General features: G+C 50.9%; 1 protein-coding gene across 1 annotated transcript in view; it reads left to right on the plus strand.

Annotated features, from left to right (window-relative positions):
• CFAP77 (cilia and flagella associated protein 77) overlaps nucleotides 1-13149 on the plus strand; it is a 62911-nt gene that overhangs the window by 46814 nt on the left and 2948 nt on the right. Inside the window, exons 4-6 of the mRNA XM_009896269.2 lie at nucleotides 5925-6027; nucleotides 6922-6927; nucleotides 7676-7771. Of these exons, the coding sequence (XP_009894571.2) occupies nucleotides 5925-6027; nucleotides 6922-6927; nucleotides 7676-7771 (205 nt within the window). The remainder of the gene's footprint in view (nucleotides 1-5924; nucleotides 6028-6921; nucleotides 6928-7675; nucleotides 7772-13149) is intronic.

Consider the following 13149-nt stretch of genomic DNA (forward strand, 5'->3'; position numbering starts at 1 on the left):
ACAGCTCCTGCCGTTGCTGCAGGGGTGGAAGATTCACTGTTTCAGCTGAGAGTTTTACCAGCTCACAGACTGGGAGGGGAAGAGGGGAAAAAAAAGGGGGGGAGAGGGGGGGAACCAACAACCAACCAACCAAAATTGGTCCCTGAGTGTTTTCCTACCAATTTTTCTCTTGTTGTTTTCTTCAGTGGTTAATGGAAAGTGAGGACAAGTGGAGATCATTTAAAAATGATCTTTCAGGTCTCTCCACGGGTTTATTGCCAGCACCTATTTAGAGGACCATAAAGCTGTAAGAGGCCTCTAACTTCACCACACAGCCCCCGAGCTTTAGGGAAATGAAGAGCCTTCAGCTTGGCTCCCTGCTCGCTCTGCCATCTCTCCGCCCCCAGCCAGCAGCCGCTAATTGAATTCGCTCCCCCAAAAAGCCTTTTAACAAATTGTAAGTGACCTTTTAGACGAATTTCCAAGTCAAGAGCCCGCCACTAACTGCTCGTCCCTCCTCTGCCATTCACCCTTATGCAAAACCCACAAACAATTAAAAGAAATAAGGCTGAGCCCAGGGCCCTCTTTCCCAATTAGCTGCAGGAGGCGATGCTGGGGAGGGTGGCTAAGTGCTTCAATTACCTCGGTCCTCCTCGCTGCCCTTGTTAGAAGAGACAGGTCCACTGGCCAAAGGGGAACAATTAAGGCAAGGCAGAGCCAGGCGGTTTGCAGGGGGATGCTGGAGCCGTGCAGGCTCTCACACAAGGGCCAGAGCTGTAATCATAGCCCAGGTTCCTGCTGGGCTACACAGAGACAAATTAACGGTAGATGGATTGCTAGCTCCAGCCCATCGGTAAGGAGGGAGGTGATAGAGCAGCACAAGGAGCTGCAATCAGAGCTGTCCTGGGCTGTCAGTCCCCTTCTGGGGCAGAGGGACCTGAACATAAGGGCCTGTGGCAAGGGGCAATCGTTTGAAACTAGAGCAGGGGAGATTTAGGTTGGGTATTAGGAAGAAGTTCTTTACTATGAGAGTGGTGAAACACTCGGAACAGATTGCCCAGGTTGCAGACACCTCATCCCTGGAAGCGTTTAAGACCAGGCTGGATGAGGCTTTGAGCAACCCGGGCTAGTGGAAGGTGTTGAATGGCAGAGGAGTTGGAACTAAATGATCTTTAAGGTCACTTCCAACTCAAGCTATTCTATGACTAATGCCCTGCTGCTGCCTGCCTTGGTGGCAGCTCAGTGTCCCAAGCAGAATCACCGACCCCAGCTTGTGCTTTCTGTGCTGAAGACAGTCTGTGCAAGCAACACTGAGAAGCCCCACACTCCAGAGATGCTGGAGACCAAACTGGTTCCCGACAAGCTGGTGGCAGCCAGTTCAACTGCTCTGGTCATGAGCCAGGGGGAGATCTCACTATGGACCTGAATACCACAAGACCAACCCTTCCCATCGTGAAGTACACCAGAGAGGAACACAAAGGTGGTGGCCCCTGCTGCTATCTCCTCTATGGACTGAAGACCCCAAAACCAGATCCTGGCTGTGCAGCAGAAGCTCATCATCTTAGATGGAAGGACACCAGCAAGGACTCAACCCCACTGAAACCTCATTGACCTTCCAGGAAGCAGTTCAGTTTTCAGGATAAACAACAGAGTTTTGATATCAGGACTGCAAAATGCTTCCATTATCTGACTTAGCTGCTGCAGAACATTCATGCAGGGCCAGGTCCTGCTGTCACTAAGCTGCTGCCGAAATCAGCTCAGGGTGGGTTGGGTTTCTTTTGGTGCAACCCAAACAGCTGTGCAGCCACTTGGGGAACCAATGCCCGAGCAAGTGTCCTCTGCTCCACTCCCCCCAGCACAGCCATCCTGAGCAGCAGCAGGAAGGATGCTCTGGCTACCAGGAGAGCCAACAAGAAAATAAATCCAAGGGCTGGAGCTGATGCTAAAATATTAACAGGGAACACTTTGAATGAGACAAGAAACAGGCAATCAGGAGGCAAGGTTTTACCCTTTTGCAGCACATTTTCAAGCAGGTGCAAAGCCCCTTCCTGAGCCCCTTTGCATCCATTTTTGCCAAGCACCTTTTTTATATTCCTTTTTCTCGTGTGTGTGTGCAGCTGATGCCTACAAAAACCTTTGAAAAGAAGTTTTGAAGGGAGGCTGACAACCTTGAAACCTCGAGAGCAGCGTGGCATTGACGGGTGCCTCTCCCCGAGCCGAGTGTTATGGGCAGGTTTTAATTTCATTTTAACAAAATAGCTGTCTCCGGTGGAAGAAGCATCAAGAGCTAAATGAGGACCCATCTTGAGCTGAATCAACGTTGAGCAGACCTCGGCGCCGGCATTGATTTCCCGGGAAGAAAAAAAAACTGCCTCTGGCTACTAAACCAAATTAGTAGTCACTGATGACCAATTATTTTGCCCCACTGTGAAGGGAGAGGAGTACTAAAATTCCAGTTTGTCAGACCCAAGGCTCCCTTCTCAAACACCTTTCAAGGAGCCTGTAACCAAAAGCCTTCCCCCCACTCCCCCCCGATGGTTCTGATGCCTCTCTCCCCTGTTTTCGGCAACTTCTCTGCCTCCAAAGTTTTAATGAGCTGCTGGCTCCGAGGAGGAGCTGCCAGAAAGGGAGCCCCAGCCCAAGCTGCTGGAGCATTATTTGGCAGGGCACAAATCACAGCTGTCAGAATTTATACACACCCCCCAAGAAGGAAAAGAAAGAAGGGAAGGGAAAGGAAAGGAAGGGGAAGGAAGGGAAGGTGTCAGCCTAATGTTTGCAAATTATAATTACCATTTCTCTTGCATGTCCCTGGTGCCTTCATTTCAGCTAAATCCCAGCTCTGAGGTATCAGCTGCAAAAGCACTGAAGGCTCATGCTGAATAAAATAGATTTAACTGGTTTGTAGCTCATTTAAGGCCTACACTGCTTTTATTTTAACACTGTTAATACTTTATTATGCCTGGGTTTTTTAAGGTTGTTTTCGTGGCCAAGCAGCCCTATTAGGAGGCTGCAGCTCCTTTTGCAGGGAGCTCCCTGGCAGGCTGGCAGCACCACATTGTATAACCACGCTAGCAGGAGCTTGTCACTGCAGTTGGAAAATAGGTCTGTACCCTGCCTCTTGAAAGTAAATTAGAGAGAGAGCCTATTAGAGAGACAGGGACTGCTTGAGGGATAATAGTTCTGAAAGTGTGCACAGATAAATTCTAAAATATTTAGGGATTGTCAAGCACCAGAAGTGGCTCCAACTATTTGACTATAAAAGGAAGCACCTGATTCTTTCATTAATTTCCTTCTTATTCTTCTTTTTCCACAATTATAAATAATTTGTCACATCCTAGCAGAACTTCTTTCCCTTCCCTTTCTGTGGCAGGGCGCTGGTGCCAAAACCAAGATGGATCTGAGCTCCCCTGAAGGAGGTGGAGTTGAACCCACCAGAAGTGGGGTTTTTTTTTCCAGTGGGTGCTTCTTCCCCCACTCTCCCCACAGCAGCCACACACCACAAACAGCCAAATCCTCCCAGCCCAGGGTGACAAAAGGAAGCAGAAGACACAAACTCTTCGTTCCTGCCCTTCAGTACCACTAAAGCAAGAGGAGCTTGTCCCAAAGGCCAGCTGCAAGTGAGCAACTGCCACACTGCCAAGAGGCACCAATAGTGAGGCCAAAATTCCCCCCACCCCACCCCACGAAGAGCAGAGTTTGACCTACAAAGAGCAAACCACCTCGCTGTGACCTTGGGCAGAGAAGTGTCACCTGATGTCCCCTGCTCCTCCTCACTGCTTCCCTCAAAGGAGGCAGGAGAAGCCAGGAGAAGCCTCACATCCTACAGCCCCACCAGAGCTCAGATCCACAGCTCAGCACAGGAACCATTCCCACCCATTTCAGAGGCAGGGCATGCGTGCAGCAGCCCAGGCAGGAGCCTATATTTTGCTGGTTCAGGACTTAAATGCGATTAATCACACGGCAGGGAAGGATCTCTGAAGAGCATCAACCCAAATGTGTCCTTTCAAGCATTTACTTACGAGCCAGCTGTGGACTAATCAGTCACCAACTGCCTGGTCCACTGGAGATGGTAAAAGTCACCTCCATAGAGATGTGAGAGCACATTCAGCTACCACAATTAAGAACTCACACCAAAATCAAATCAATGATCAAGCACCACAGACAAAGGGCTCTGTGTTTTCCTGCACCCCTCCCACACCAGGGAAGCTCCTGCCTTGGAGAGCAAAGGGCCAGGCCAAGGAAATGAGCCCATGAGGAAGGCTGGCAGCAGCACATGGTGAGGGCCACCACAATGCAATGAGACTGGAGACCCACGAGCACAATCAGCCACCTGACCACAGCTTTGCCACCTCTTTTATCCTCTGAGAGCCCTTTTTTCCCCCTCAGCTCTGATCAGTAGGAGATGTCAAACTGGGAGGGAAGGAGGGGAGAGAAGGGGGCACAACAAAGGGTAAAGGTCAGTGTGGCCCTGGGCACCAAGTCTGGGGAGCAGCAGAGCTGATTTGTAAGGCAAGCCTTGCAAAGCCCTGCAGCCTGTGATCTGTGGGAGAGGAGGGCTGCAGAAGGATGTCTCCTCTGATATGAATGCCCCCTCGGGATGGATACTGCTGGATTGCACATCTAGTATCATTAGAAAACACCACCATAGATTAGGCTGGTTTGAAGCATGTGGTGTGCAATAATTAAGTAATAAAAGTCACCATGGGGGTGAAGGAACAAGAAGCAGAAGAGTTACTATTTGCATATGAGCTGCTGGAGCCCTCCCTGATCATCAGAGGTTCTCCAGGCTGCTACAAACTGGTTGCTACCCAATTTTGGACACAGTCCTGCCAAAAGCCACCAAGCACCAACTCACTCTGTGGCACACAGGCTGCATAAAACAACCTTCTGGTGGAGCTGGTAGCCCAGAAGTGGTTCAGCAGTCATCTCAGGGCTCCAGTACCTTGCTGTTGGTCCAGACAGGCAGGGAACATTCTGCCTTTGTTATGAGAGCTGCAGCTGAGGGCAGTGGGCTACAGGTGGGAGCAGAGCAGGGCGTGATGGCTCCAGATGTTGGTTGCTGCTGAGATGGGTGAAGTCCTCTTGAGCAAGATATACATGGACCAGGACAAATAAAAGTTGAGGTCAAGGTTCTCCATCACCCTCAAGTGTTTGCTTGGCAGGGGAAAAGGAGCAGCAGGGCCACAGCAGTAAGTGATGTGCTGTCCCCAAGGCCACAACTGTGCTGCTGCCACTGCCAGGTCTGCTTCCCATGCTGGCTGATGAAGCTAAAGCATCCTCACTTGCAAGCAGCAAGGCTCAACACTTGCAGTCTAGAGCTCTACCACAAGCTGGGCAATTTCATGCCAGCTCAGATCATCTCAACAGGACACTGGCCAGCAAAACACTGTTTTCCCATAGTCTGCAGCTCCTCTGCCTCCTCCTGGCCAGGATGCTCCCTGGTACCCTGCTTCAAGGAGCAAACACATCTGCTTGGTCCTCTGAGTTCCAGAGTAGCAGCACAAAAGCTCAGCTTTCTTCTTCTGGACCTTGTCCCAGTCAGGGCTTTCATTACCCACCACCAGGTACCAGCTGGGAAGTGCTCTCCTGGAGCCATAGCATGGCCCAGGGTTGAGCCACAGCCTGTGGTGCTCCATGGTCCTCCCTCTGCTTGAGCAGAGATGGTGATATGGGCTCTGTGAAAAGTGGTGCAAAGACAGAAGTTGTGCCTGTCCTGGGGAATGTCCTAACAGAACTGTGCTCCAGGTTACCCCCAGCATGTGCAGGCTGTGGTGCTGCTAATGGAGGTGGGTTTGAGCCTTGCTTGCAGAAAAAGCCTTTCCCAGTGAGGTTAATTCATGTTCTCAGCAGCCACACCTTCTAGGAGCAGAGAGAGGAACCAGCGTGGGGAGGCAGAGAGCTGTTAGCCCTGGAGATCATATTGTTCTCTCTCCAATGTTTTCCAGGCCTTCCACTCCCATTTTTGACCTCCTCCAACACAAATACAAGGAGCTGTGGATGGAACAGCAGAGAGCCCTGACAGTAGCCCAGCGAGTGGTAAAGAAAAAGGTGATCACGCCCCGGCAGAGCTTTCCCTTGCTCTGCACACCACTGCTACCAGGCAGGACCCCCCTGCTGTCCTACCCCACCGTGGATGGGTTCCTCCCAGCCATGGGAAAAGCTTTTTGCTGGGAAAGCTTCCTCCCTGACTGGTAGGAGGCTGGTGAAAGCCAGCAGAGATGAGCTTCTCCCCAGCCAAGATGCCTGGCTTCAGCCAGCAGCTCTGGGAGTGAACCCCAGCCATGCAAATCACAGCACCAAAGACAAAAGGGAAGGTGAGGTCTTGGTAAAGACTTTCTGTACCTGAAAATATAAACAGAAGCTGAGACAGCTCTCTCCAGGGCAGCAGTGCTTTGGCCAAGGCCTTTCAAAGGCTTGGACACCAGTCCCACAGAGGTGCTGGTCCCACAGAGACACCTTTCTAGCAATCATCAAGGATCTGTCCTCCTCAGGATGCCTCTAGCCATGAGGTGCTCAGCCAAACTCCTGGTAGCAATTCAAATGCAGGCTCTGGGCCTCTTTCAATGTCATCACAGCAGTAAAACACAATTCAGGTTTAAATTATCTTGGGTGTCATCCTCACCCCGGGAGCTCTGCAGACTGTCCACTGGACAGCATCAGCTCTACTCAGGTTACCTGTCAGAGTGCATAGAGTCATGGAATCATGAAATCTTGGCCTCAGAGTCATAGAATCATAGAATCATGGAATTGGTTGAGTTGGAAAGGACCTTAAAGATCATCCAGACAGCCAACAAACATTCAAAGAGCCAGCACCAGCCCTGCTCCTGGCATGGCTGGCTTGATACCAGCACCCTCAGCAGCTGTTAGTGTTCAGCACCCCAGTACTGCAATAACATTTAAAAGCAGCCAACGACTGTTTTATTAGTTAATGGCTCAAAGAAGAGTCGAGTTAATATGGTAATGACCAATTTCAATGGGCTTGCTGCCATCACAAACGATGCTTTATGGTTGAAGTGCAAGAATAGAGTGGTCTTAATTAGCAGCTACTTTATGAATGCACAAGCCTAGGGTGCTGGAAAGTGCATCCCCACCTTATCTGTTAATGATTGATGGCTTTAATCATTACATTCCCTCCATCAAGTTCCCAAAGCCTGCAGCCACCCATTCCTGCCAGCAACACCAACCTACATCCTGGAGCACAGAGCCAGAGATTCCTCAGGCTTTCACACAGGGGGCAAAGCAGCACACAGTGGCCAAAACATCACACAGTGCTCTGCACTGCCTTTGCTGGAACCATGAAGACCTCTAAGCTGCAATTAATCAGGAGAGGAACACACACCAGACAGCCAGGAAGCCCTTCCCCCGTGGTAGGGGTGATGGAAATGACTTCCCCAGCCAGTGCTGAGCCCTAGCTGTAGCTCACAGGGCCTCCTGCAGGCAGTGGTCATCTCCCTGGGATGCTGCTAAAGCAGACCCTGAGAGCTGGCAGCTGCTCCTGGGTTGAGTTTTTCCTTTCTCCTCAGTGTGTTTTTGACACCAGTGTTAGATGCATACACCAGGAAAAACTACCCAGATCATCCACTTGTGATCATCAGTCCATGGTGACCTTTAGCTCTGCTACAGCCCAGCATGACAGCAGCCTGAGGCAGGGATCTGGGCAGCCCCTTCAGCCCTTCCTCTCCACTCTTGGTTACAGAAAGACAAAGCGCGCGAGACCCGCACCACGCTGCTGAGGAGAGAGCCGGCACCCGCACAGGAGGAGTCCTTCTGGCACCTGCCCCGTTTGGAGAAGGTAGGGAGCCCTTGGCTGGACCCAAGGACATCATCTAACCTTGTCCAGACCCTCAGCACACGATGAAGGTAGACACAAGGACCTGAACTTGGAGCTCCATGAGAGCCACGCCTCAAAACAGTCCTGCTCTGGATGTGCTCAACCATCAACTCCTTTGGGATTGTTTTGCAGCCATAAGCCCTGGCAGAGAGGCAGCAGCTGCCCAGATAAGAGCTTAATGACTTCTTTTCCAGCTTGTGTGCACTTTCAGGAGCTTCAGGAGATGAGGAACATCTTTTTTTCTATCTCCTTGTTAGCAGTTGCTCTCTGCTGGTGTCCCCACAACTAACCCAACACAAGCAGGGCACTCAAACCTGCATCTTGGCAGCCTGGCATTTTGTCACCAATTCAAACCATGCCAAAAGTTTCAAGGACTATTTCCACCCCAAGGTTTAGAACTTTCAAGTTCTATCAGGTGGTAGAACAAGAAGAAATACCCTAAAGATGTGCCAGGGGAGATTTAGGTTCCTATAGAAACAATTTCTTTGCTGCAGGAGTGGTCAGGGATTGGCTGCCCAGGGAGGTGGTGGAGTCCCCATGCCTGGAGGTGTTCAAGAAACCTGTGGCCATGGCACTTCAGAACATGGTTTGATGGCCATGGAGGTGCTGGGCTGAAGGTTGGACTCAATCTTGGAGGTCTTCTCCAACCAAAACAATCCTATGATTCTTTCCAGGAAGGCTGCACTCTTGAGAGGTCTCTGAACTACCTGGCTGACAATATTCACCCTGGCACAGAGTCTAGCCAGGCTCCAGGTGTTCATAGGACATCCTTAACTGATCCAAAAGAGAGACAAGGTGAAGACCTCTTGTCCTAGCAATGGGATCTAAACATCTCCCTGAATTCATCCACACATCCTGCTGTGCTCTGGGATATTTGCTGCAATTCTGACAGCTTTGTTTGGGACCACTTTAGGAAGGCAGGAAAGGAGTTGGGCATGCAGCATGGGGAGGAGACAGCAGAAAGTCTGCAAGCACTGAAACCCTGCAGGGAGTTTGCACGGCCAAAATCAGACCTGGCATCAACATCTGGCACCCAGGAAGTTCCACCTCAGCATGAGGAAAACCTCCTTTGATGTGAGGGTGCTGGAGCCCTGCAGCAGGCTGCCCAGAGAGGTTGTGGAGTCTCCTTCTCCAGAGACTTTCAAGCCCCATCTGGATGTGCTCCTGTGTGATCTGCCCTGGGTGACCCTGCTTTGGCAGCAGGGTTGGATCTTCAGAGGTCCCTTCCAACCCCTACCATTCAGTGGTTCTATGATTGATAGAAACCACTGCAAAGAGCCTCTCAGCCCTCCACCCCAGCCCCTGTTCTGATGGGTTGGGTTGGGGTTTCTCTTCCCCCCACGCTGTGGATTTTTAACCACAGTTAAAACCGAAGACAAAACCTTGCGACTTCCTGAAGCTAATTTAGTTGTACAAGTTGGAGAGTTTTGACCAAGAAATGTGGTTTTGCACCACCTTGATGTATTCCTCTTCTGCCCTGTCTAGGACTGTCCGATTAGCATATGTCAGTAATCATTTATCCCTGCTGCCTGTCAGCACAGAGCTGCTGCTGCTGCGGCTGGTGTCAGGCAGGGAACATGACCGATCGCTGTTAAACAGCTTGTGGAAGTCACACGAGATACTGGGGCAAGCCTCCTCTTTACAGCTCCTCTCACCCCAGACCTTCCCATCACTATTCATTTTTCAGCCTGTGTTTTCCTTCGTGCTTTCCCTTGCCTTTCATCCATGACTGTGGTTGGGTTCCTCCCGCAGCCACAGCTCTCAAACCTCCCCAAGTCTTTTCTTCTCCTCTTTCTCCTTTCCCTCTTCCTCCCTTCCCTCCCACGAACAGCATCCAGGGAGGAGGGACAAGGGACAGTAAAGATCATCCAGTTCCAACCCCTGTGCCACGGGCAGAGGCATCTTCCACTTAGCCCGGGTTGCTCATGGCTTCATCCAACCTGGCCTGGAACACCTCCAGGGAGGTGGCCATCCACAGCCTCCCTGGGCAACCTGTGCCACTGTCTCCCCACCCTCGCAATAGAGAATTTCTTCCTGATCTCCAACCTAAATCCACCTTCTTCCAGCTTAAATCCATTCCCTCCATGCATCTTTTAAACACCTCCAGGGATGGTAAGTTTCCCTCCTCCTGGGTTGGTGGGGCCGGCAGCTCTGCCTCCGCCCGGGGCCGGCAGCTCTGCCTCCGCCCGGGGCCGGCAGCTCTGCCTCCGCCCGGGGCCGGCAGCTCTGCCTCCGCCCTCTGTTTACTGGCCCAAAGGAAGAGGAGGAAACCGCACTAAAAATACAAATGCAGCAACCTTGGACACCACTTTTGTCACCATTTGCTGCCTTCCCCAGCAGATGAAACGAGCTGAGATATGAATAAGCGATAAGCAATTGACGAGCAACTGCTCAGGTACCTTTGGCAAAAGACTTAATTTGCAACCTGGCACAAAAATCAAAGGCTCTGTCAACTCCTGAGCATCTCCCCACATCCTCCTTGTGCTACCTGGGAAAGCTCTGTCAGGTAAAATTTCCACTGAAAGTAATTAGAGGAATCCCCACTGGAGGGGGGAGGGAAAAAAAAAAGAAACCAAACAACCAAACAAACCCAACAAGAAACTTCGCAGGAAAATTCTGGGCTCCTGAATTTGATTCTCACCAGGGATCTGCTATCTGCTGGCAGCCTGATCCTTCATCAGAATTAGCAGCTGAGGTTTAACACACAGGCAGAGAAGTGTTCTGCATTTTTTTTTAATGCCTTACCTCTCTTTTATATATATATTTTCTTCTGTCAGAGGAGCTGAACTGACAAACACAGCTCCTGTAACGCTGCAGCTGCTGGCTTGTCAGGAAAGCCAAACATCTCTGCTGAAATAACCTGCTACACGTTGATTTCCTACCCTCCCAAAAGGTTTCACCTGCTCGTGGAAGAATCATGGAGTTGTTTCACTTGGAAAAGGCCTCCAAGATTGAGTCCAACCTTCAACCCAGCACCACCACAGCCACTAAAACATGTCCCCGAGTGCCATGGCCACAGGTTCCTCAAACACCTCCAGGGACTGGGACTCCACCACCTCCCTGGGCAGCCTGTGCCAATCCCTGACCACTCTTGCAGCAAAGAGATTTTTCCTCACCTCCAACCTAACCCTCCCCTGGCACAATTTCAGGCCATTTCCTCTCCTTCTATCACCTCATACTAGGGAGATGAGTCCAACACCCACCTCACTCCAACCTCCTTTCAGGGGGCTGCAGAGAGCAATGAGACCTCTCCTCAACCTCCTTTTCTCCAGACTAAACACCCCCAGTTTCCTCAGCTGCTCCTCACCAGACCTGTTCCTCAGACCCTTCCCCAGCTTTGTTGCCCTTCTCTGGACGTGCTCCAGCACCTCAATGTCCTGACCCCAGTTTTCAAGGTGTGGCCTCACCAGTACATTCAAGCCCTGGTGCCCAAAGGCAGCACAAGCAACTAGTGGCAGCCAGTGTCCCTTGTTATGGAGGTATTCACCCATGAAGGGACAGATCTGGAGTGTTTGCAGCCCCTCAGAGTAAAATCACACATACTGTGCTGGGTTACAGGTGAGCACCTACCACTGCTGCCTACAGCTTCATACACAAGTCCACAGAACTGCATATTAAATGTACTTGGACCTCTTCTGCCTTCAGCCCAAGAGACAACTTAAGTTGAAGTAAAACCCTTGCTTGACATGAAAAGAGTCAGGATTCAGATCTCAGAGACACAGGAGCAGGGAGGTTGCACTAGGTGACCCCCAGAGGTCCCTTTCAACCCTCACCATTCAGTGGTTCTATGACATCAGCATGAAAGCTGCCAGCTCTGGCCTGACCCCAGGACATCTGCCATGGTGGGGACACGCTAGGCTACATCTCCAGAGGGTCAGTTCTCCTTTACTCCCACTATTACAGCCCAGACCAAGTGTCAGTGGTCCCCAGTGCCAGGACAAGAGGTAATGGGCATCAAGTTAAGCATAGGAAGTGCCATCTAAACATGAGAAGGAACTTCTTTACTTTGAGGGTGGCAGAGCACTGCATCAGGCTGCCCAGAGAGGTGGTGGAGTCTCCTTCTCTGGAGGCTTTCAAGGCCTGCCTGTGTGTATTCTTTCATCTCTCTTCCCACCTGCCATTATTCTCCATCCTCCCAACCCCAGCTCTCTCCCTGCTGCTTCCTCCTTCCTCCACAACATAGGCAGTTCTCTGAAGCCCTCCCCTCTTGGTGGCCCTGCCTCTGCCCTCACTGCTCCTTGGGAGACATTCAAAACCTGCCTGGACATTGCAATCCTGGACAAGCTGCTCTGGGTGACCCTGCTCTGGGAGGGGAGGGTTGGACTTGCTCTTCAGAGGTCCCCTCCCATTCTGTGATCCTCTGATTCCCAGAACTAGAAAAACTGAGCTGATAAAACCCAGTCCCATTTATTAAACCAGCTAAAGACATGAGTGGCAGGAACATCCATTTAACATCCAGTTAAAGCCACAACTGCCAGCAACATCCACTTAACATCCAGTTAAAGCCATGACTGCCAGGAAAAGCCCCAGGATTTGCAACCCTCATCATCCAGCAGACACCTCAGAGTGCAGCTCATCTTGGCCAGGGTAATGTCTGTTTTAAAAGCACCTGTGCCTCTCTCTCCCCAACTTGTCATGCCATTTGTTGACAACCCTATTGAAAGCCACTCTCAGCACGGCTCTGAAGGATCTTTCAGCACCTCTTTCTCTTTTCTAGACAGTTTTTGAAGGGGAGGAGGAGGAAAAAAGTAATAGGAAAAAAAAAATAATAATCATAAAAAAAAGAAAACCAAACCCAAGCCATCAATACAGGGGGAAAAAGGCATCAGCAGCCAACATGGGCTGATGAAGCGGCTCACCTGGGCCCCCCAGCACACCGCCTCCAATTAAATCAAAATGGTTTGTTTTTAATGGTCTTTTACACTGACAAGTGGGCTATCATTCCAGGCCTAGAGAGCTGTCAGGGAGCCGAGGCAAATCCTCCGTTGATAATGCCCAATGCTTCCAATTAGGAGCCGAGGCCGCTCCTGGCGCACTAACGATTCCCCAGCCTCCCCCAAGGCCCCTTCGGCGTCGGCTTGGTTCATCTTCGCCCTTCCTCCGCCGCAAATTACTGACACAAAACGGAGGCGCCCCGGTGCCTCCTTCCCCACGCCGGGCCCCGGCCCTGTTGGATTTAATGAGGCGATGGAAGTTGGGTATTTGTGTGTGTGTGTGTGTGTGTGTATCTTTCGCTAAATTCTTTTCTTGTTTGACAGCTGCTTGAGTGTTGACCTTATAAAAGATTTAGTGTTTCTCATTATTTTCTGTCAAGCTTTACAAGCCGTGGCTCCGCCGAC

Source organism: Dryobates pubescens, chromosome 29, assembly GCF_014839835.1.
Source record: "Dryobates pubescens isolate bDryPub1 chromosome 29, bDryPub1.pri, whole genome shotgun sequence".
Lineage (NCBI taxonomy): Eukaryota > Metazoa > Chordata > Aves > Piciformes > Picidae > Dryobates > Dryobates pubescens.